Below are 22,441 nucleotides of genomic sequence, written 5' to 3' on the forward strand. Positions count from 1 at the left end.
GGGACCCACTGACGAATGGCCTCTGCGTGTCACTCATACTATTCTGGCTCGGAGATTTGGTTGCATATGGTTGGAACCCAGAGTTCACAACCCTAAACCCCCATCACCTGTTCGGTTTTCACCCCGTCAAGATTAATCAAGATGATGCACTGCACTGATGTCCAATCATTTTTTGGGGCGTTTGTGTGACATAATTTCCCAAATATTAGTGCTGCTTCATGACTTGATAAACGTCAAGCCACCTTTTTATTATTGAGGAAAAATTGCTGACAACAGCTTATTCATGAGAGTGTTTACATGCACACTAGTACCTTGGTTATGACTGGATTTTAATTGTTTGCTCATGTAAACATCTTATTTTACTTTCAGATGTCCTGTTTTTGAGAGGCCTGGATGTGCTACCAGGAGTGCTCCAATGGAAACCGGGACTGTGTGACATGTAAACACTTGATCCAGATTTCTGAACTCTGCTGCTGGACAACATCATGGCTGAGATGGTGAGAAGTTACACACAACTGCACACAGATTATCCGAAACCTGCATAATGTAATGATCTATGCAGGTAAAGAACCAGGTTTCATGTTCCACATGCTGAATATGATCCAAACTAGTAGACACTGTGTTACTGATGCAGAAGAAACTTTTGGTCCCCTACCCCCATTTTTCCTACAATGCTCCTCCAAGTGTGTATGAGTGCTATTTATAGGCTGCAGAGAGGAAGCCTTTGAAGCACAGCTCTCACCAGCGTTTCATGGCATGTGTTTTGGAAATGGGACCATCCACACCGTCCGTACTCAATCTCTGTGTGTGTCTGCTGCAGCTGGTGGAAGCCGAGCAGCTAACATGGCAGATTCTGGGTTAAAATAGCAGGTCTGCACTCAGACACTGGCAGATCATATTGAAGTCATATTGAAGCCACCTGAAACCTAAGTATTATACACATAGTTTGTCTTCTAAGAGACTTATGTGAATATCTACTTGCTTTAGTTTGGCTCTGGAGCTGGGATATTTGCTGGGATGAATCACTTTTTAAAGGCTGCAGTTTTTATTTGAATCACACGATCATCTCTTTGCCCTGAGCAGTGGATAAATAGCAAATTAGCTGCATTGGAGTGTGGAGCGCTCCATTTGGGAGCAGAATAAATACCTCCAGAGTATCTGTGACATCTACATCGCAGGTGGGAAAGAGATGGGAATTATTTGTAGCCTCTCAAGGATTACAGGATATCTGATATTTGAAGCGATCAACACAGGAAACACTCCTTTGCTGCACATCAGTTTAATCAAAGTACCCAGTCACAAATAAGTAAGTATGAGAACTGGATGTTTTTGTCTGTGATATTTGTTGGATATTTAAATTAATGTTGACATTTATTGCCAATATTTGATAGATGAAAGCAACAAACAGTAATATGGCAATAAAACAGGTAAGATTTTGCTTTCTGAAACACATTGGTCAAACAAATTTTTTTTTTTCAAGTAAACACTTGTAAACAACCGACAAACAAACAAAACTACAGTATTCTGGTTACAAATTACAATGGATATGGACAACAAGACAACACAATCACGTGTATGTGGCCACATGAGTTTTTGCACATGTGAAATTCATGTGGTTTTTATGAGGGAAAAATTCACTGTCACATGCAAACTCATCGCGAGAGCAGATTCAATTTCATAACCCTGGCCTCTAAATAATACCTGCTCTTTCAGGTTCACTTGTGATTATAAAAAGGAGGTTGATATGATTAAGTAATGGCCCAGTTTCTAGGTAGATTCTGCTGACGCCCATTCGTTATGAATTCTCACAATAAAAAGTCCTGTGAGCTGGTGAGTTCTTTTAAAAGTCTATTCAGCACTTATTCTGTCTTCACAAATGTGTCCCTGTGTTCTCTCAAATCTTCACTCAAATCTACAGTCTGATTTTTGTTTGCTCAGTAGGTTTTTTTTGTCCCTAATGTCCCCCATACCCAAAACTCTTCATCCATAGCGGCCTCTCCTGTTGATCCAGAGTCTTGGGTTAAAACACAGCTGGTTCCTAGATCTTCAGGTCATCCAGCCTGCTCTTGGTGTTGCTGTGCTTGCTTGACTGACTGTTTCTGCGCTGATTTTCAACGGGCATCTCAAAGGCCGAACTAGACGTTTTCCTCTCCTTATAATCATCGCCCTCTGCTTTACCTTTCCTCTCCACGGCCATATTGTCTCTGTTCTGCTTGTAAGCCGCCTTGCTGTTGTAGGGGCTGTAAGCAGAGCTGGGCTCTGCCATGCTGTACTTTGAGTCCGTCGGGAAAGGTTCAGGCACTGCAGGATGGCCAGCGCAGTAGCTGTAGCTCGGGACAAAGGGCATGACCGCTTCAGGTAGGGCCTTGGTAGCCTCAGTCATTGCCTTTGATCGCCGGTAGCGAAGACCCTTGTGGCATTTTGTGAAACCCAGATGGTACATTTCCACCAGGTTGAGCAGAAGGGAGACAGAGGCCACGGCCAGCATGAAAATGATGAAGATTGTCTTCTCAGTGGGTCGGGAGATGTAACAGTTCACCACGTTTGGGCAAGGCCAGCGGTTGCAGGTGTACATCGGCTTGAGCTCAAAGCCATAAAGGAAGTACTGAGCTACAATAAATGCTACTTCAAACAGGGTCTTAAAAATAATGTTGAGGATGTAGGTTCGCAGCAGGGCTCCATGCAAACACACGTGACCCTGGTTGTCTTTAACTGGGGCCTTCTTGGCCTTGTTGCTATGGTGGTTTTCATTCTGCAAGGCAAGGTCCTTCTCTTTCTGCTTCTCCTCCATGCGGACCAGATGAAGGATGTGGCCCAGGTAAATGAGAGTGGGCGTGGAGACGAAGATGATCTGCATCACCCAGAAACGGATGTGCGAGATGGGGAAGGTCTTGTCATAGCAGACGTTCTGACAACCGGGTTGTTTGGTGTCACAGGTAAAGCCGGACTGCTCATCGCCCCACACCTTCTCGGCGGCGGTTCCCAGCACCAGGATGCGGAAGATGAACAGCACAGTGAGCCAGACTTTGCCCACAACAGTGGAGTGTTCCTGGGCACTCTCCAGCAGCTTCCCCAACAAGTTCCAGTCTCCCATGCTGGCTCACGAATATACCCTCAGCTTTATCGGCAAAACCAGGAGAAAAGCCTGCAAGGAGAGGGGACATGTATTTTTAGTTGAATGAAATATACAACTAATGTGGCAGACTCTGGTCTAGTCATGTCTTTGTATATTTTCTAATTCGCTGAACACTCCAAAAATCACTACATAATAACATATAAGAAGTTTAACCTGCAGGGAATTATTTAGGACCTTTTAAGTAGATATACCTGTCAGCCTGGTTTGAATGTAAATAGTCACTATTCTTTAAGCTGTGCTTTTGGAGTCAATTCCCCAAAGAAATGTCTGTCCTTCAGCCCCTAAATGCAGCTTGCAACACTATGTTGGCCTGCTAATTTCAAATGTTGTCTGTAGTTTGTGGTGTACTCTGGGTTTTCTGACCTTTTTCAATTGACTTAAAGGCCCCATATTGTATACATTCAACTTTTCTTTGCAATCTACATAGTAACGAGGGTATGGGTGCTGGGTAAACACTGTGAAAATGTCAAAACTATTAATAAACTCATTAATGCACACAGCGCTAATCCAGTATATGTGCCCTCTCAGCGTGTCGTTTGTACTTCCATAACTTTATGAAATCATATCGTGACGGAAGTACATAACTAAGCCCCACCCCCCTTACACCTACACTCCTGCGGAAGAAACCGCCGAGTCCTCGCATCACCTTAGCAACCGGACCGAGCAACCAGACCTAACATCCGGACCCAGCAAGCTGCAAGAACGACCAAAATGTCAGGGAAATTCTGCTCCGTTGTTGGATGTACAGAAGATAAATTGCCACAGCACAGCCTGCCAAAGGACAGTAATTTAAAAGACCAGAAGCTTAAGTTTATTTTTTCAGAAATACCGCAGTCATTTAGTCCAAACGTGACAGCCTGCTTGGCTCATTTCATTCTGACTGCTTCCTCCTCAATCTGCCTCAATATAATCTCAGTTTTGTGAAGAAGTTACAGATCACTTTGCTTGGACCAATTAAAAATCAGCAACCCATAAATGAACTACGAATATGTAATATATATTATACTGTGTGTAGCATGGAGAAATTTTATTGACTGAAAATTTGATGAGAGAAGTATTTTTTAGGGTACATCACAGCAGTCTGTCCCCTTCAAACATGTCGGCATCCAAACTGACCTCCCCAAGTCTGGCTATAGTTGGCACACAGCTTTCCATCGGGACACTGAGACAACATGTCATAAGTCAGGGTGAGTAATAATGCCATTGTGAATAAGTAATTGACACACAAATACACCTCTGTAATTAATAGTGACACTTGTGTTTCGGCTAGCAAGCACAAAGTTCAGGATGTCATGTCATTTAATCTCCCAACATGGTTACTAAGAGTTTTATACAAAGGCAGTGAACAGATTCTTTGGTTCTAATTTAGCTTAAATGAATTAAATGATATCTGTTTGAATGATTAGGCTAGACTTTTTATGCCCTATAACTGTGCCACAAACTTAAATGTAGGAACTATGACATAAATTCAGTCAAGTGCAATAATTCATCCAAATCTTCTTCATAATAAAGTGAAACTCTTCAGGTATTATAGTCACATTCAATCCAATAAACAGGTCAAGTCAGTTGTGTCATGACCTCAGGACATTCCTTGCATGCACATCATTATAATACCGTATTTATTTTTACTGCTGGAAGTTTTTAAGCACCCCTCAACCAAAGGCTACTGTACTTCTGACAACCCAATCGGAAACTTACCAATAGAAACATTGATCCATCATGAATCCACCGTTTGTATTCTTAAAGGTTGTGTCCTATCCAGTGTGTGCTCATAAAGACACAGGACACAGATGACTGTGTGTGAGAGAAAGCCTGGAGCAGGGTCTGCGAGACTCCCGGCCTCAGCATGGGTCTTGTGACACAGTACCCAACATTACCACCCAACTCCAGAATTAGGTTTCTCGTTTACATTTCAGGGCCTATTTGTTACAGCATAGAAAGAAAAACAAATTACAAGTAGTTGTACTTGTCCTTTCAGTAACGGGGTGATCAGTGATCGGAAGTAGACTAACTGGGAATCTGAGCACCTGTTTGAAACATGTATACAGACTGTAAACCAGGACTGAAAGAAACACTTTTCATACGGTTGTAATCGTTAAAAAATGATCTTAAAATCGACCTCATTCATATCGTTACATTCAGTGAAGCAATACAATAAGTACTGTAAGATAACTATGTAATAACAAGTTGGAACTGTTAGTATTTCTAACTATAGTATGAATTTAACATTTTTAAGTAAGACATCGTAGATCTTTCTCTTTGTATTTTCATTAAGAAAGACCTACCTGATAATGATCATCTCCTTCAGAGTCTCTCGGTGACAGGCCTTGTTCCCTGAGCCACTGAAGAAACTGCAGCTCCAAGATAAACTTCTCTCTCAGATAGTTTGAGACTATGATCCTGCCTGGTGCCCTCCCTCCCTCTCTGACCTTATCAATGGCCAGTGTTCAACAAGCCACCGCAGCCAAGCCCCTGTCTTGTCTCTCAGTGTGAGCGCAGATGAAAACATTCCCATCTGGGGAAAAGTCTAAAACCCCTCTCCCAAGAGGTGTTTCTGTTCGACTGAGTGGCAGCTGAGGAGTCCAGTGAGGATGCAGGTTAAGCTTACATGTCAGTGTGCTCTAAATATAATTCACTGCTAAGGGAGTGGCTTTGTTGTCACTTTTATGGTGATCTGACCCTTGACTGTGTGGAGGAGCTTCAGACACCGAAGAGCTGGTCCTCGGTGCTCCATTGAGGGATACTGCTCAGTGAGTAACACACAGGCCATATGTATGGTGGTATTATAGCTATACAAAACCAAATCACGTTTTGGCTTTCATCTGAAATTCCTCTGTTTGTTGTGGCAAATCCAAGTTTCTTGTAGCTCTGGTGCAAATCACAGAACAGTGACTATATTTACTGACCTGTACACGCGTGGAATTTTGTGGTTTCCAATTACAGTAGCTTTATACCTGAACACCTGTAAATTCATTTGACAGCTTTTAATGAAAAAGCCAAGCAGTGTTATGGCTGACCTCATTATTACGGCCTAGTTATTGCTAATTTGCTACAAGGGTGTTTAGATCAACCTCCAAAATCAACCTTTCAATGTTTGAGAGGGGCTAAAATGCACCACAAATTATCTGGACTTTGGAAACACACTCACCATTAATGCCAATCATAAAGTGGAATGAGAGGTAGCATGAATTTGTTGTTGGTACACTGCTCGTCAGTCTTTCCTCTACTGATGGTGAATGTTCCATAAAAAGAGAAGCGCCCTCAGTGCTCAGCCATGGCAGGTCCAGCTGTCCTCTGGGTCAGTTATTGTCACCCTTACACTGACCCCTTTACGTGACGATGCTATTGATAACCCTAAAACTCTGCACTCTGGCCTTTACAAGACAAACTTAATTGGCCTGAGACGTTTTGTCACAAGTGGCGACACGGGCTCTCACGTCTGAAGATGGTGACGAAATGACTGATGAATTTTCCTGTTGTTTTTCTCTCAGTCTCATTGACGGCAGCTGAGAAGAATCACAAAGTGGCACCGTGGGGACTGCGGTTTAATGACTGCAGCTCTGCTCTAATTTATCACATAGAATTCAGAAAATCATGCTAAAAGACACTAAAACAGTTTCAAACTAATGTGCTCTAATAAATTTCACTACAGTTAACCGGATATATGAGGCTGTAAATATTTCACAAGTTACTTTAGCATGTAAAAAATTAATTAAAAATAACACAATTAAACAAACTCTGGTTGATTTTATTCTGTTGTGCAGACAATATATCCAGCTTTAAAATAAATACATTTAAACCACATGTTTAGCAATCAGTAGTAAACTTCAGAAAAAAAGTTTGTTCAAGTCGCTCTTTTGTTTATGTCTCAGTATATTTACTTATCTAAGTAAAAATGTGTAAATTAAAGTTACATATAACATTTATGAAATGTAATAAGTTTACAATATGTTAGTAAAACATCTCGCAAATAACAGCTGATGAAAAGGAATAAATCCTCCAGTCCATTAGATTCATAGACATTTAAACAGAAGCATCATGTTTGTGATTATATTTGAAGTAAAATATAAAATATTAATTTTAATTCCCTCAACCCCCCTCACCCTCCCACCCCCCGCCCAAAAAAACCCCAATTACAACATTGTCACACTTTTCTTGTATAATATAAAATAGCATGTGTCCTAATTTAATACTGTCATTTTAGGATAAAAAAATTTATAAGGCTACAATTTGCTCAACACTGATATTTTTTCGTAAAAAGTTACTTGTGATGTTTAGTTGGTCAAATACCAAGCTATTATATCATGTAAGTGCAAAGTGCTGCTTTGTACAGTGTTTTGGTTCTATAAGTAGATACTGACTCCTGGACTGCTGCATTAATCTCTGAACACTGGAATGGGATGCTTCTTGTCACCTATATGTCCCTTTGTATGAACCCTGTGTGTGTTGTTAGTACTAGCAAAGCTTTTGTTGGATCCAGGCTACCATGCTTGAGTCTCCAGCATTGTGCAAATGCTTACTGCAGGCCTTCCCTACCAAGAAGACCACCTCTGCGATGTTGAGCAGAATACAAACCCCTGACGCAGTCAGCATGAACACGGTGAAGACAGTTTTCTCTGTGGGCCTAGACACGAAGCAGTCCACCGTGTTGGGACAGGGGTACGAGTCACACTTCACCAGCCGGATCATTTTGTAACCAGGGTAGATCATATAAAACACATACATGAAGGTGACCTCTAAGATAATGCGGAACAACAGGCTTATGACGTACGTCCACCACAGGGCCCCTGTGATTTTCATCTTCTGCGTCTTTATCTGCTCTAGGTCTTTGGGATTGGTCCTGCCTGACAGTTTGTAGAGCCTCTTGTCAACATGGCGTCGGTGGGCCACGTGCATTGCCACCAGCAGGGCGGGAGTGGAGACCAGGATGAGCTGCAGCGCCCAGAGGCGGATGTGGGAGATGGGGAAGAAGTGGTCGTAGCAGACGCTGTTGCAGCCCGGCTGCTGGGTGTTGCAGGTGAAGCCAGACTTCTCATCGCCCCACACGCTCTCGGCTGCAACCACCAGGACCAGGATGCGGAAAATGAAGAGGACAGAGAGCCAGATGCGACCGATGCCGGTGGAGTGTCGGTTCACACCGCTGATGACAGCATAAAACGATGCCCAGTTCATCTTTGGTTCCGGGTCTGAAGCGAACAACACATACAAAAGGGGCAACAACCGTGAGGACACTGCTGGATATTATTTTCTGTCTTTAGAGTTTAAGTTTTTTTTCAACACATTAAAAACATAACAAACCTCCAATAAATCATTGAATAACAGGCGACACAATAAACACAAAATAAACATAAAACATTTTTTTTTTCAGAATATAACATTACCAAATACAAGCAAAAGTTATAAAAAAAATATTTACTTTTAAATGTGTAAAAAAAAAAAAATGACCAAATTAAAATAATAATCATCATCACGATCATCTTCATCTTCAAAATGCTTCACACAAAAACAAACCATTAAATTCAATAAGCTGTAACATCCCGTGACAAAATAATCGTATAAAGTAAAGCAATGACCTTGTGTGATAACCATTTAAAAAGTAAAATAGTGACAGTATAGAATAACATATAATCCCAGAAGTAGCGATAAAACGGGGTAAAAGTAGATCACTAAAATGAACTAAAATCAGGAAAGGCTCTCCAATAGAAATATGTTGACGAGCTATCACAGACTCTGCTGACATGATTTCCTCAGGCAGCTTGCTCAATAATTTAGAGGCTCAGAAAACTTCTTAAGATTAGACAGCTAGAAGTGGCATTCAAGCACTACTTTATTCACTTCCAAAAAAGAAATACAGAAGAGCAATCGGTCATTAAATGCACTAAAGTACCTGGTTCACCTTTACTTATTTTTTACAATCACCAAAACTAAGACCGAGTGTGCCCTTGAAGGTACATAAATACATATCATTTATTCTTCGTTACACTCGGTACTCATTCATAGGTACCAGCAGAGCTCACTCTTGCTCGTTTAGCCAAAACCCATCTTAAAGCTCCGAAAAGACTGACGCGCTCAGAACAAATCACTAGCAAATATTTTTTGATATGACGGACACAAACGTACTGATGATTACTTTGACTGTATGACTGCGATTATTTTACAAGAGAAGAAAAAAGTTATTTAACATGAATTATTAGGTCATCTCCATGTATTCTCTATAATGACATTGTGCTATAATTTGCATTATATTATATAATTGTGCTTTCAGTCCTTTTATGCTCAAACCAGCATCCTTAGTTACAGCAGATTTAATTGAACAGTTTAAAAAAAAAATTAAAGCTAAAATGACGATTAGACGATTAATCAGTTCGGTAACAGAAATAAATTATTTTTGAATTACAAATGCTAAACTTTTTCTAGTTCCAGCTTCTATTTAATTTTTGGATTTGCTACTTTTCTTTGTCTTCTGTGACATAAAACTGAATATATTTGGGTTTTGAACTGTCAGTCAGACCAAGTACGCAAGACATCATCGTTTATAAAGAATTTATGATGGCTATTTTTGAATATTTTATGACACTATAGTGTCATGAAATACACATAGGATAATAATCTGAAGATTAATTAAAAATGATAATAATAAATGAATATATAAATAGTAGTTGCACCTGCAATCCTGAAACAGGATTATATTCAAATATTTAGAAGCAAACTTAAATGCACAACTTCAGTCTAAATTAGTACTTAAATATTAAATCACATAATACTGTACCTGTGTCAATGGGACAGTTTAGTCGAGAAATTATCACAAAATGACCTTAAGTTAGAGCACTTTGTGCAATCACGCGTTTTAGTTTTTCATCTTAAATGAATAAACCCCCAAATTTCTGAGTCCAGAATTGATTTCAAGCTTTAAAAGTGATGTGTGTTTTATCTCCTGTGATAGCTCTGTGACCTCCCAACATGTTTAAATTCTTGGTCAAGTACAAATGTCAGAGATGTTACCGGGCTCAGCTGGAGGTGTAAGAGGCATAGGAGGCAGCGTGAAGGACGATGTTGGCCCGCTGGTTTGGCATGGATGTGAGTCCAGAGAAGAAGGAAGCCTCTCTGCCCCCCTCTGCTGCTGGCAGGCCACTTAAGAGTGCAATACTGAGGTCTGGCACCATGTGCCATGTGACATGCTTTCACCAGTTGCCATGGTGGAGCATGCAAAGTGGGCACCCATGCCCAACGTAACGTCTGCAACACTTTTTGGCAAGAAAATATTTTTGGGCTCCAAAATTGTCTTGATGATCAATAAAGAAGGACTCATGTGGTCCTTAACTTACAAGAATTCAAGCAATGTGATTGGTCAGTCTTTATTTAGTAACCAGGTGTATGGCTACATATAAAAATAAGTAACACTGACTGCATATAAATTAGTTGAATTGATTATCCATGACATTTCTTCCTGCCTATTATCCAGACTCCCCTTCAAACGAAGCAACAGTAAAGCACAGATTAACCGTAGCACAGAAAAAAAACCTGCTGAACACACTGAAAACAAACTATCCAACCTTTCTGCTACATGATCTGTAAACAAAGTGAGAAATAACAGCAACTCACCTTCAGCTGCAGCTTTGAATACAGTACATCCAGAAACATTTACGTCGACATTGGCAGATTTTTTTTTTTTTCAGTTTATGACTGTGAACAAGAGTATCAGAGCACCATGACTTTGCATTGCTAATGATTTCTCTCACACTAGCCACTGCCCTGCACTGGCGAGGTCATATGCTTCTGTGCAAAGAATTTGCATACAATAGCCTCTTTTACCCCGGCCAAACAAACAGCTTCAGAGTTCTGATCAAACGTTTTAATTTCTGCCCAGCTGAAGAATCTGTGTGGGGACTGCAGTCTGTCCTCTGGTCCTTATTGTGCTGTGTTTCAGCAGAGGAAGAGGGGGATGTTTTTGACGTAATATGGAGTAAAACATAAAGGTCTAAAACAAAGAATGAGCCACAAAAGCTAAAGATAAGAGGACAAAGCTTTATTATTGTAATAATCAGTCTCTCATCGAGCTTTTCCACACAACCTTTACATCTACATTGTTGCTGCCCGCCGACTGTTTAACCTCTCAGTCAACCAGCAAATGATTGTGGTCACTACAGTATGTACTCACTGAGGCCGTGCGCAGGTTGACGTATTTCTGCTAAGTGGGATAAACTGCCATTATTTTAGTCTGAATAATGTCTTCAGCCCAATCCTTGTAGCACCGAGGTTTCATGCAGCTGCACAACTTTACTGTTTTCACATTAAAATCTACAGAAACAAACCAAAACCAACTGTTTTAACCCTCGTGTTGTCCTTGGGTCAAAATGACCCGCAGCTGTGTTCAACCAAGTTCTATTTTATTTTGATATTTTTTGGGATCAGGGTGGCTGTGAGGGTTTCTTTAAAGAAACCCTCACACCCTTTATTTTTACAAATAAAAATATAAAAATAAAATAAAATAGAACTTGGTTGAACACAGCTGCGGGTCATTTTGACCCAAGGACAACGGGAGGGTTAAGAGCAAAGATTGACGTAAGAACATCAAATCTCCATGAATTTGTGAAATGCTATGATCTATTTGGAGTTTAGATTAGGTTTTAAATCTATAAAACAGCTGTGAAGGTCATGAAAAACAGACTGAGGCCTACAGAGAAGGCCTGATTCAGTGTTCAGTCAAGATGATTTCATCAGCATAAAAATAGACATTGCAATATTTAGTTGAAAATACATATAATTTATGTATAGAGTAAATACCAGGCTTCCTAATGATGTTCCATGTAAGACACCTTTTGAAACTGTCTGAGGACTTGATTTGAAGAAATTCTTATGAACAACTGTATCAACAGTCTTGAAAGGATCTGCAAAAAGACCATCACAATGTGGAAATCTTCATTCAGTACATAAGAGGGTGAGAATAATGAAATTTAATTCAGATCGGAGACTGTTGGGTAAAATAATCTGCTCTTCATGGAAGGTGTCATCATGTTTGTGTTATGGGAGCATCTTAATGTCACACCCTTTCACCCCCATACACTGTATTATACTATAATCTGAGTTCAACATCTGAAATGTGACTAACAAATTATTGAATCACTCATTGTATATTTTTGTCATCATTACTGTCCTGTTTTGTCACGTTTGTTAAATATCAGCATAGCTATCAGTGCGTTTGTCTGACTCATACGGCCTTTCTATTAGTGCCTGCATTTATCACTCTGTGGGGCCAAAAATCTGGTAATACACTCAGGAAGACGACACATACCAACACACACCTCGACTCTAATCAAATTTTACATCAGGCTCTACTTTTTGTCCCCAAGTTAGGTACCCTGCACACCACTGTTCACACTGTTTGATGCATTCTGACTGAACAGCTCTGAATCAGCTGCACACATTATGAATAGTTGTAACTCTTCTACTGTGTTGTTGATTTAATTGTTGCTGCTACCTGTAAGAGTGATAACAACATGTCCCCCTGCAAGGCAAGGATATTTTATTATATCCCCTGCCCCTGTAACATCTCAAACACTCCTTGTTGTCTTTGTAAACGTAATCTGACTTTTTAATTGTAATGGCGGGATATGTCGAGCTGCACATGAATCTTTTTCTGATAAATCAATGAAGTCCCTGGATGTAAATATGTTGTATCAGTGAGCCCTAAGCATGTTCATGAAGTGAAAAACTGTTTGACTGATTTCATTCAGTATACTTTTAATGCAACTGCTGAATTTAACAAGAATATTTAAAAATGTGTGTGTGTGTGTGTGTGTGTGTGTGTGTGTGTGTGTGTGTGTGTGTGTGTGTGTAGGCTCACTGTCGTCCCCTGCTTCAGTTTAGTATGACATCTGGAGGCCACTAACAATTACTGCAACATCTCAGTAACAATTCTCTGACTCTGCAGAAGCAAAATAACAGCAGTAAAGATGTTTCTTACTATGAGCAAGGTTGGAGGAAGTATTCAGATCCACACTGTAAAATTATTCCTTTACAAGTAAAAGGCCACACTGAAAAGGTTACTTATGTGAATATAATCAGGTAAATGCACTTCAGGTTTATTTATGGTAAATGTAGTGAATGCTGAACAATTTTATAATGGTTCTTTAATCTGCTAATTATTCTGTCTATTAACTGATTGGAGAAAGTGTATGGTTTGGAACAAAAAGTCAGAAAATACAGAGTCTAAAGTTACATCCTCACAACATTTGTTTTGAAAATCAATACATCATATTCGAGCTAGCTACATAGCTATATAGCTGGAAAGATGAAATGTTCCGAAAAAATGACCAAGAAACAGACATAAGAATAGTTACAAAATTGTTTTCTACCGATTACACATATTTAGATATTTGATGTTCCTACTGAGACACAACTGTGAGTTAAGCAATGTACTTTAATAGTATTTTTCCCACCACTGCTTATCATTGTTTTGTTTCTTAAATGTCATAGTTTTACAGTAATTGATGTTTACATCATGTTTGTTGAAACATTTTTGCAGGATTGCCATCGTTGTGAGCTGTAAGGAACACTTCAGTGCGAGCTAAGTGTGGTGAAGCTGCATGTGCAACAAAGACAGGTCAGATTGTACACAACCAGTCACATGCAGGTGTGACCTGTCTCACTGTGCAACAATCACATGGTTCAGGCTTTTCACACTGGGTGTCTCTGTCCAGCATCATGAGCTGATTAGAACACAGACAAATTCTTAACAGATTAATGAAAATATTTGCAACATTTGCTTTATTTATTCATGGAGGTCCACAGTCACGGTAGAAACTGCTCATAGTAACCCAGAGTCTGATCTGAGGACCACTGGAGCTGTTGAGGGTTAAGAGCCTTACTGATGTCGGAGTAATTTCTGACCAGGATCTATTTCGGCCATCACATCAAAAACCTGCCTCTTAGATTAGATTAGACTCAACTTTATGGTCACTGGACAACTACAAACAAAGAAATTTAGCTGGCATCTAACTAGAAGTGCAATCAGGCAGAAAGAGAACATATATGTACAGTATACACATATGAAACAATCTCTCTCTCTCTCTCTCTCTCTCTCTCTCTCTCTCTCTCTTTATCTATCTATCTATCTATCTATCTATCTATCTATCTATCTATCTATCTATCTATCTATCTATCTATCTATCTATCTATCTATCTATCTATCGATCTATCGATCTATCTATCTATCTATCTATCGACTTACCTACCTATATTCATAGCTCAGTTCCTTCCTCCTTCCGTGCAGCAGCCCCTTTAAGAACCTTCTGGGTGTGGAAATGGGAAGTGTTTTTTGTGAGGCTGAGCCAGCTGGTTCCGTCCCATTGCGCTTTGTCTTACGCTCCTAGTAAAGATGTGGGACTTAAACATGTTTATAATGTCTCTATTATAAAAATATATACGGACTGACTCGTATTTACAGGTTTTAGGTTTGCGCTTTTAACCTTGGAGATTAATAGCGGATATTAAATCAAAGAGAAGGAAGGAAACAGGTTTCATGAAAGTGTGACATTTCGGAATGGAACGCGTCCAAAGGGGATTTAGCCGCTCATCTCATCACGACGCTTCAAACAGGAAAAAGTGGCAAAGACAGCCGGGATACAATTAAATTCGAGCGTAAATAGCGCGTCCGACGCTGAAAAGGGAAGGAAGTGAGTCTAAACCGTGCGTCTTCAGTGCGCGCTACACTTGATCGACCAGCGGCGGCTGCAGCAGGCTCCCCTGGACACCATGGTTTGTGGTCCTCTGGTCAGATGAGCGTGTTGAGTCGCCTCAGCTGAGCATAAAATGAACAGTGTGCGGTAGACGAGCGTGGGCAGCGTGACTCTTACACCGATTCAGTGTTTCTATTGTTTGAAGCAAGATGGGACACCCTCCTCTGGAGTTCAGTGATTGCTATCTGGACAGTCCCGACTTCAGAGAGACTCTCAAGTGTTATGAACTGGAGCTGGATAGGACAAGCAAATTTCTCAAAGAAGTAATCAAAGACGGAAACGGTGTAATCAATGCAATCAAGGGTGAGCATGCTGACATCTTACCTCTATTTTTTAATTAAAGAAAAAGTCCCCTTTTCTGCATATACAGTTGTTGGAGTAATGAGGAGCAGAATCAGTGGGGCCTTTTTTGAGGGCCTGCAGGATCAATGTGGGTGGGAGAGGCACGTTCAGGGAGGTGCTAGAGTGCACTGCTCCCCTGGGTGCTTTGACAGGCCGTGGATCTGAAGCAGATGTGAAGGATAACCAAGTTTATTTGTCCCCAAAATGCAAAACCGCCGCATTCGTGTGTTACATTTTACTGCCTTTTCGCTTCATGTTGTCATTTGTCTGCTGCCAGGCCTGTGACAGCTCCCACTGCTGCAGATGTGTATATTTGGCTGAGTGTTGGCACCCACTTAGTGGGAACACTGTTGGGTTTGTTTGGACTCTCCAACATGTGAATGACAAGCTTTTCACCTCCAGAACAGAAAGTGTCATTGTAGGTGGTGTAGTAGTGCTGCAGAGCGGTAAGGGTCCTATAGTTTAGTCCAAATAATAGTCAGGGGTCACGAGTGCTTATTGTTGCCAGGATAGACTGCTCCCAGAAAAATCCCAGTTTAATCTGCGATTATCAGAACACTCATGCTATGAATACGCCCTTTTTTTTTCTTTTTTTTTTTTTTACTGTTAAATCTGAAGTAAAAAAATAAATAAACAAAAAGCTGAACTGGTTAATGTAAAAGAACCCACAAAATAACTGTAAGATGTTCCATTGCAAAAAGAGGGATTTAGAATATGAGACTGCCAAGCTCCTCGAGCTAAAAGCTGCGCAGTATTGATCTGACAGACTCAGTTTTGTTTTGATAATAAAATCCAGACATAGCTTGGGATAATATCAACCACATACTGGCTGCTGCTCCACTGCTGCATCCTGCCAATGGTGTCTCAGACTTTACACTTTCCTACCAAAGAAATGCACAGTTGTAATAATCAAGCACTGTAATTCAATATGATGTTTGAATTTAAAGAATGAAAAATAAATGTATATCACAGTGCTGATGTTCAGATGTTTTATAAAGGTGTAAATCTTGTGTTTTAATAGGCTACTCTTTGGCTGTGCAGAAGTTCTCCCAGACTCTCAGTGTGTTTCAGTTCGACTTCATCGGCGACTCCCTGACAGATGATGAGATTAACATCGGTGAGATCACACAGACACACTGCTAAACACACACACTTTATATTTACTATACTATTTACTTGCAGAACATTTCATGTTGTATACCAGAGGTTTTAAACTGTCTGAGTACAGGAGGAGTCAGACATGCTGGATTTTTTTTTTTTATCCTGAAATGAAAGTATTATATAATAGAGTTTACAAAAACACTTGCTCTACTTGACCTGAGTAGAGAGGAACATTTTTGGCTGCCGACTGTTAATTCCACACAACTTGAGTGTGAGGAATTAAGGAACAAAATGGTTTGGAAAAACTTTGGCCTAAGATCTCAATGACAAGCAAGTTAAGAAAAATTAAATCTATGCTTGTGAATGTTTGTAAAGGCTGGAGCGCTATTATGTTGTGTTGCTTTCTTTCTTTCTTTTTTTTTTTGGAGGGGGGTGGGGGGGTTCTGTCCAAACACGTCAGACAGGCGAGAAAACAATGTGCAAAGTCTTTATTTACTCATCAACTCTAGTGTTTTCTTCCTCAGCTCAGTCATTCCAGGAGTTTGCCGGACTTATGCAGGAAGTGGAGCACGACAGGATGATGCTGGTGGGTTATCGGCTTCCTCCATGCTGACTCTGCATCTTATCTGAACCCTCATTGGATATTTGAAACCAATTTAACATATCCTGCACTAAAGACTACATGGAAGAAAACCTTTGGCACATTCTGGTTCAAAATGTTATTGCAATGCCATCTGTAGGTGTTAATTCACATATGTTCATTAGTTCTGATGAGACGCATCCATACACGCACGCACATGCAAACACAGATGCTGATTGTGTAAACGTGTGGCCTCATGTGGAACTGTGAAGAACAATGTTGGTAATTATTTTGGTATCGGTTCCCTTTCTAGTTTTCTTCTTCCCCTTTTTGTGTCAATGGTTGCATATTGCCCAAACGTTCATACATTTTTACACAGTTTTTAAATATTGGCCTGTTGTTATTTATTACACTTCACTTCACTGTGAGTAATACAAAGCAGAGTACTCAATCAGAAGCTGCAGGAGGTCATCCGCCCTTATGTGTCATCGATCAAGCCGTGACAATAGGAGGAGCAATTCCTGTTAGACTGGGTTTTCCGGATCCCAATCTGGAGAACATGTACATTAGGCTTCAGCCCAAATATTTGCGTGTTCAAACTCAAAAAGCTGACTTATAAACTTCGATTATTGTTTAATCTATAAACACAGTGCGTGTTCATTTGAAATCTGTTTTCTTTGTCCAGGTTCAGAATGCTTCCGATCTGCTCATCAAGCCTTTGGAGAAGTTCAGAAAGGAGCAAATAGGAGTAACTAAAGTGAGTGTTTTTATGGATCCCGCTGCTCTGTGAGAGAAATGTAGAGTAGTCACTTCTTTGTCAGTACTGGACAATCAAATTATGACAAATATATAAAACTCCCGCAGCTGTAGTGCGAACACAGACCAAACAGGATGTTATGAGATACTTCCCCAAATCTCAGTGTGTATGTGAAACATTCATCTAGTATCAGCAATAAGAAACACCCATGACAACATATAATCTGACTTCATGATGTATCACAAATATGATAAATAGCATTATTTAGAAAATTGATAATGGACATAAAGTGCAAGAAAGTGCCAATTCCCACCATCTGATCAGAGCTTGTTAAGCTGTGACGATGTGATGTCTATTATTTTATAGAACTAACAGTTTATTTACTGCTGTTTGATCTGTGAAAGGTTGAATAATGTTGACCAGCTCAATATGCAACCTAAAATGTCTTGTTTTGTCCCGACCAACAGTCCACAACCAGATGATATTAATTTTATTTTCATGCTGCACTAAAGGAACCAGAAAATATGTTTAAGAGCATTTTAAAAAGCTTGAATTAGAAAGTTTTGGCATTTTTCTTGATGAAATGCACTCAAACTGATAAATCCTAACTTTTAGTCAATATTCTTAGCGAGCTATTTTAGACCACCTCGGCACACTTGCCAACACCTCATGTACTCTGTGTGTTGTTGTCTTTTCTTTAATCCAAATGAATTATTCAATTTTTTAGCTGCACCCCCCTGAAGTATAATTATCCCTCATTAGCCTGATCTTTACTGATAAATTAGCACGTCTGGTATATTAGGTGATATTATCTTACTGTAGATAATATTTGTATGAGCTATATGAAAATGAAAGTTGATAAGGAACAGAAAATTCCAGAGCAGATATACCAATTAAGCGATTAATATAAGTAATACATAGTCTCCCAGGTGTCCCCAAAAAGAACAGCTCATGATTTGCATTAGAGGGCACTGAAACTACAGTTTTCTTGATTTAATGGTCCCATAATCTTTCATCTTGACCTCATCCGTCTTGCAGGAGAAGAGGAAGAAGTTCGAGAAGGAGAGTGAAAAATATTACTCTCAGTTAGACAAACACCTGAATCTGTCTGCCAAGAAGAAAGAGAGTCAACTTCAAGAGGTCGGGTGAAGTACAGCGAGTATTTTGCACCATTTGTGGAGTCAAATTTACAACCGAGAGAGTCAGTCTAAAAATTCCCTTTACCTTACTTTAAAAAAAAAAAAATAATAATAATAATAATATATATATATATATATATATATACACACTACAGGCAGATGAACTTCTAGACAAAGAGCGGGTGAACTTCTGCGAATCGTCAGTGGAGTACGTGTACCAGATCCATCAGGTGCAGGACAGGAAGAAGTTTGACGTGGTGGAGCCGGTGAGTGCTGCCGGTGGCCTCCCACTCTGCCTCTCTGCTGCCACACTCATGTAGCAAGGCAGTGAGAAAACATACAGTACTCTCTTATGGCATCGTCTCTTTTGTTTTGACTTGGTCTTAAGTATGTAACCCATGCTTTGGTCGGACAGGTGCTGGCCTTTCTCCACAGCATTGTCACACTCAACAACCTGACAGTGGAGATGACTAAGGACTTCATGCCTTACAAGCAAGAACTGCAGCTCAGCCTGCAGAACGTAAGTGCTGTTACAGATAATGAAAGATTTAATATCCTTTAATCGGATGTTTTCTAAGGTGCTCTCGGGTTTTACCTGCAGACGAGAAACCACTATGAGAGTACTTGCGAGGAGTTGGAGGAACTGATGAAAAGAATGAAACACCCATCTCAGTTCTATAAAATGCACAGCTCCCTGCCGGTGGAGGGATATCTGAACTGTCAGGAGAAGTGTAAGTTCACGAGAATCCTGTTTCCTTTTATAGGCTGGTTTGAATCCCCTCTGTTACCAAATCTGATGAGGCTCATCCTATGTGTCTTTTCCCCACCAGGGGCTTTGGGTGTGACATGGGTCAAATATTACTGTAAGTATCACAAGGAGGGGCGACTGCTGGTCATGGTACCTTGTGAACAGAAGCCGACAACTAAACAGGTGCTTCACTGAAAATAAATCTGTTATATACTTTAGCTTATATCCTATTAGTTTTCTGTCTGACCACTTTCCAACTTTCTTTCTTTTCCCTGCAGGGCCCGACGCAGCTGACACTGAAGTCCTGCATCCGCCGGAAAACGGAGTCCATAGACAAGCGCTTTTGCTTTGACGTGGAGACGAATGAGAGGTTTGTGCAAACTAACTGCCAGATGAGGCAACAGGACAAAGCCCTGTGGGATAAACAGGTTGAGGCGGCGAGGTTGAACAGGTGGTTTACAAGGACAGGGTGTGAAGGCTAAATGGACTGTAGCCCAAACAATCCCATAAGAGATGGGCTGGCCCTGGAAACAGATGGCAAGCTGGGTGATTTCAGGGGGAAGGAACACAACAAGCTCATATTTATATAACCAGGCCACTCGGAACAAGATGCTTTTTAATAGCTGCTCGAGCCGTAGGCTGCTCTGACTGTCACCCAGCAAGGTCTGTCTTCTGAAATCTGTGGAAATACTGGAGTGTTTTTAAATGTTTAAAACGCCTTTGAATTTTACATGAAGTGCAAGAATGTGTCTCTGAATGTGGAACGACTCATTGTGAACCGAGCAACCGCATAATGATAAACTCAAGGTGGCAGTGCTGTCTCGTGTAGAAGGAGATGCTGTGAGCTCGAGCAGAAGCCTGCCTGCATGTATCTGAAGTGCTCCCAGTGCTAATGCTAAAGCTCTGACCTTTGACCTTTTTAGAAGAAGTAAATGAACAGTGATTATTCCTCACATATCCCTCGGACCAGATTATTCCTGACGTTTGATTGCTAAGGTAGTTTTTTTTTTTTATCCCACTTATAATAAAATGTTAATAATAAACTTATTTGTATAGCACCTTTCGAACAAGAAATGCAACTTTACAGTAAGAGAATTACATATGCTAAGTGCTTCATATTAAACCAGATATTAAAGAACATAAAAACATGTTAAAATAAAATAAAAAAATTAAATGGCATTAGAACAGTTAAAATGAAACACACAAAAAAAACACATTCATAAAATACAATTAAAATCGTAGAATAAAAGATTGCTGTTTGATCCTAAAGCCTCAAAACAAATTGGAAAAAGCTTTGAAATCACTAACATGTCTTTGCCAAACCTCAGATATCAGGGTTATCTATTTAAATGTGGACTTTTTTTTAGCGCGTTGCTTGATTAGCACTGTTGTCAGAGAGCGCTTTAAACTCATTGCACAGTTGCTTGATTTAATTGATTTAGTAGCATACGAGCTATGAAATCAAATCTGGCACCAAATTTTGTTGCTTCCACAGGAGAGAATTTGCAACTAGAGATTTTCATTTTCATTTCTGTCTTATTTATCTCAAATTGCTCACATGGATTTAATCCAATTCTTCAAATACACTTCTTCCTGCGGTGTTCTCATTATTTTGTCCACCCCGCTTTGCTTGAAAAATGTGTGCGATCTGTTCACGATGGTTTGGAGGCTGCAGCAGTGCATCCTTTTAACTGCATAATTAAAGTGCAACCTTTTGCCTCTTTAATGGCATTTGTTACTGTTTCCATAGAAACACACCAGTCACTTTCCAGGCTCTCTCGGAGGGAGATAGGAAGTTGTGGATGGAGGCCATGGATGGAAAAGAGCCTGTGAGTTCGATTATTCTTCAATGATGCTATGAAAACTGCTCTATAATAATGTTATGAAATATTATGGAGTCACTGTACAGTTTACATTCCCCAAATGCATATCAAGAGTCTATTCAAACCTAAATTTCTTGACATGTACACTGCTCAAAAAAATAAAGGGAACACTTAAACAACACATCCTAGATCTCAATGAATGAAATATTCCAGTTGAAAATCTTCATTCATTACATAGTGGAATGTGTTGAGAACAAAATAACATAAGAATGATCAATGGAAATCAAAATCATTATCCCATGGAGGTCTGGATTCAGAATCATACTCAAAATAAAAGTGGAAAAATCAGATCACAGGCTGATCCAACTTTTGTGGAAATTCCTCAAGTCAAGTCAAAATGAGTCTCAGTAGTGTGTGTGGCCTCCACGTGCCTGTATCACTCCCTACAACGCCTGGGCATGCTCCTGATGAGACGACGGATGTTCTCCTGAGGGATCTCCTCCCAGACCTGGATCAAAGCATCAGTCAACTCCTGGACAGTCTGTGGTGCGACGTGGCGTCGGTGGATGGAACGAGACACGATGTCCCAGATGTGCTCGATTGGATTCAGGTCTGGGGAATGGGCAGGCCGGTCCGTAGCATCGATGCCTTCATCATGCAGGAACTGCTGACACACTCCAGCCACATGAGGCCGAGCATTGTCACGCATCAGAAGGAACCCAGGGCCCACTGCACCAGCATATGGTCTTCCAATGGGTCTGAGGATCTCATCCCGGGACCTAATGGCAGTCAGGGTACCTCTGGCTAGCACATGGAGGGCTTTGCGGCCCTCCAAAGAAATGACTCCCCAGACCGTTGCTGACCCACCGCCAAACCGAGACGGCGTCTCCAGACTCTGTCACGTCTGTCACATGTGCTCAGTGTGAACCTGCTCTCATCCGTGAAGAGCACAGGGCGCCAATGGAGAAGCTGCCAATCTTGGTGTTCTCTGGCAAATGCCAATCGCCCTGCACGGTGTTGGGCTGTAAGCACAGGCCCCACTTGTGGACGTCGGGCCCTCGTACCACCCTCATGGAG

The 22,441-nt window shown here is 40.5% G+C and overlaps 3 protein-coding genes across 6 annotated transcripts in view; 1 reads left to right on the forward strand and 2 right to left on the reverse strand.

Moving 5' to 3' along the window:
* Nucleotides 1–1,273: 1,273 nt before the first annotated feature.
* Nucleotides 1,274–5,502, reverse strand: gja2 (gap junction protein, alpha 2). 2 transcript variants are annotated; one of them, XM_069146765.1, is made up of 2 exons: nt 5,422–5,502; nt 1,274–3,145 (listed from the first exon to the last, which is right to left on the reverse strand). In XM_069146765.1, exon 2 carries the CDS (start codon nt 3,092–3,094, stop codon nt 2,039–2,041), a length of 1,056 nt encoding a protein of 351 aa, XP_069002866.1. In that variant the 5' UTR covers nt 3,095–3,145; nt 5,422–5,502; the 3' UTR covers nt 1,274–2,038. The 2 variants fall into 2 exon arrangements, with proteins under 2 accessions (XP_069002866.1, XP_069002867.1); XM_069146766.1 differs by lacking the exon at nt 5,422–5,502 and adding an exon at nt 4,835–4,874.
* Nucleotides 5,503–7,254: 1,752 nt separating this feature from the next.
* Nucleotides 7,255–10,894, reverse strand: gjb1a (gap junction protein beta 1a). Of its 2 annotated transcripts, none has more exons than XM_069146769.1 (2): nt 10,739–10,894; nt 7,255–8,322 (listed from the first exon to the last, which is right to left on the reverse strand). In XM_069146769.1, the coding sequence occupies exon 2, from the start codon at nt 8,306–8,308 to the stop codon at nt 7,592–7,594; it is 717 nt and encodes a 238-aa protein (XP_069002870.1). In that variant the 5' UTR covers nt 8,309–8,322; nt 10,739–10,894; the 3' UTR covers nt 7,255–7,591. The 2 variants fall into 2 exon arrangements, with proteins under 2 accessions (XP_069002870.1, XP_069002868.1); XM_069146767.1 differs by lacking the exon at nt 10,739–10,894 and adding an exon at nt 10,139–10,240.
* Nucleotides 10,895–14,536: 3,642 nt separating this feature from the next.
* Nucleotides 14,537–22,441, forward strand: part of ophn1 (oligophrenin 1) — a 30,214-nt gene continuing 22,309 nt past the window's right edge. For both annotated transcript variants that reach the window (XM_069146770.1, XM_069146771.1), the window contains exons 1-11: nt 14,537–15,177; nt 16,238–16,333; nt 16,842–16,903; nt 17,583–17,654; nt 18,693–18,794; nt 18,949–19,059; nt 19,209–19,313; nt 19,395–19,524; nt 19,624–19,724; nt 19,820–19,911; nt 21,292–21,370. In XM_069146770.1, coding sequence (XP_069002871.1) covers nt 15,024–15,177; nt 16,238–16,333; nt 16,842–16,903; nt 17,583–17,654; nt 18,693–18,794; nt 18,949–19,059; nt 19,209–19,313; nt 19,395–19,524; nt 19,624–19,724; nt 19,820–19,911; nt 21,292–21,370 — 1,104 coding nt within the window. In that variant the 5' untranslated portion in view covers nt 14,537–15,023. The remainder of the gene's footprint in view (nt 15,178–16,237; nt 16,334–16,841; nt 16,904–17,582; nt 17,655–18,692; nt 18,795–18,948; nt 19,060–19,208; nt 19,314–19,394; nt 19,525–19,623; nt 19,725–19,819; nt 19,912–21,291; nt 21,371–22,441) is intronic.

The sequence above is a fragment of the Embiotoca jacksoni genome, unplaced genomic scaffold, assembly GCF_022577435.1.
Source record: "Embiotoca jacksoni isolate LCO1_2020_lvr unplaced genomic scaffold, fEmbJac1.0.p SCAF_13, whole genome shotgun sequence".
Lineage (NCBI taxonomy): Eukaryota > Metazoa > Chordata > Actinopteri > Embiotocidae > Embiotoca > Embiotoca jacksoni.

Bases quoted from the DNA above. Each gene is read 5' to 3' on its own strand.
- gja2 (XM_069146765.1), bottom strand. From the start codon at position 3,094: ATGGGAGACTGGAACTTGTTGGGGAAGCTGCTGGAGAGTGCCCAGGAA.
- gjb1a (XM_069146767.1), bottom strand. From the start codon at position 10,166: ATGCCTCTTACACCTCCAGCTGAGCCCG. The intron at 8,323-10,138 runs GTAACATCTCTG...TGTTCGCTTCAG, and splicing joins TACACCTCCAGCTGAGCCCG to ACCCGGAACCAAAGATGAAC.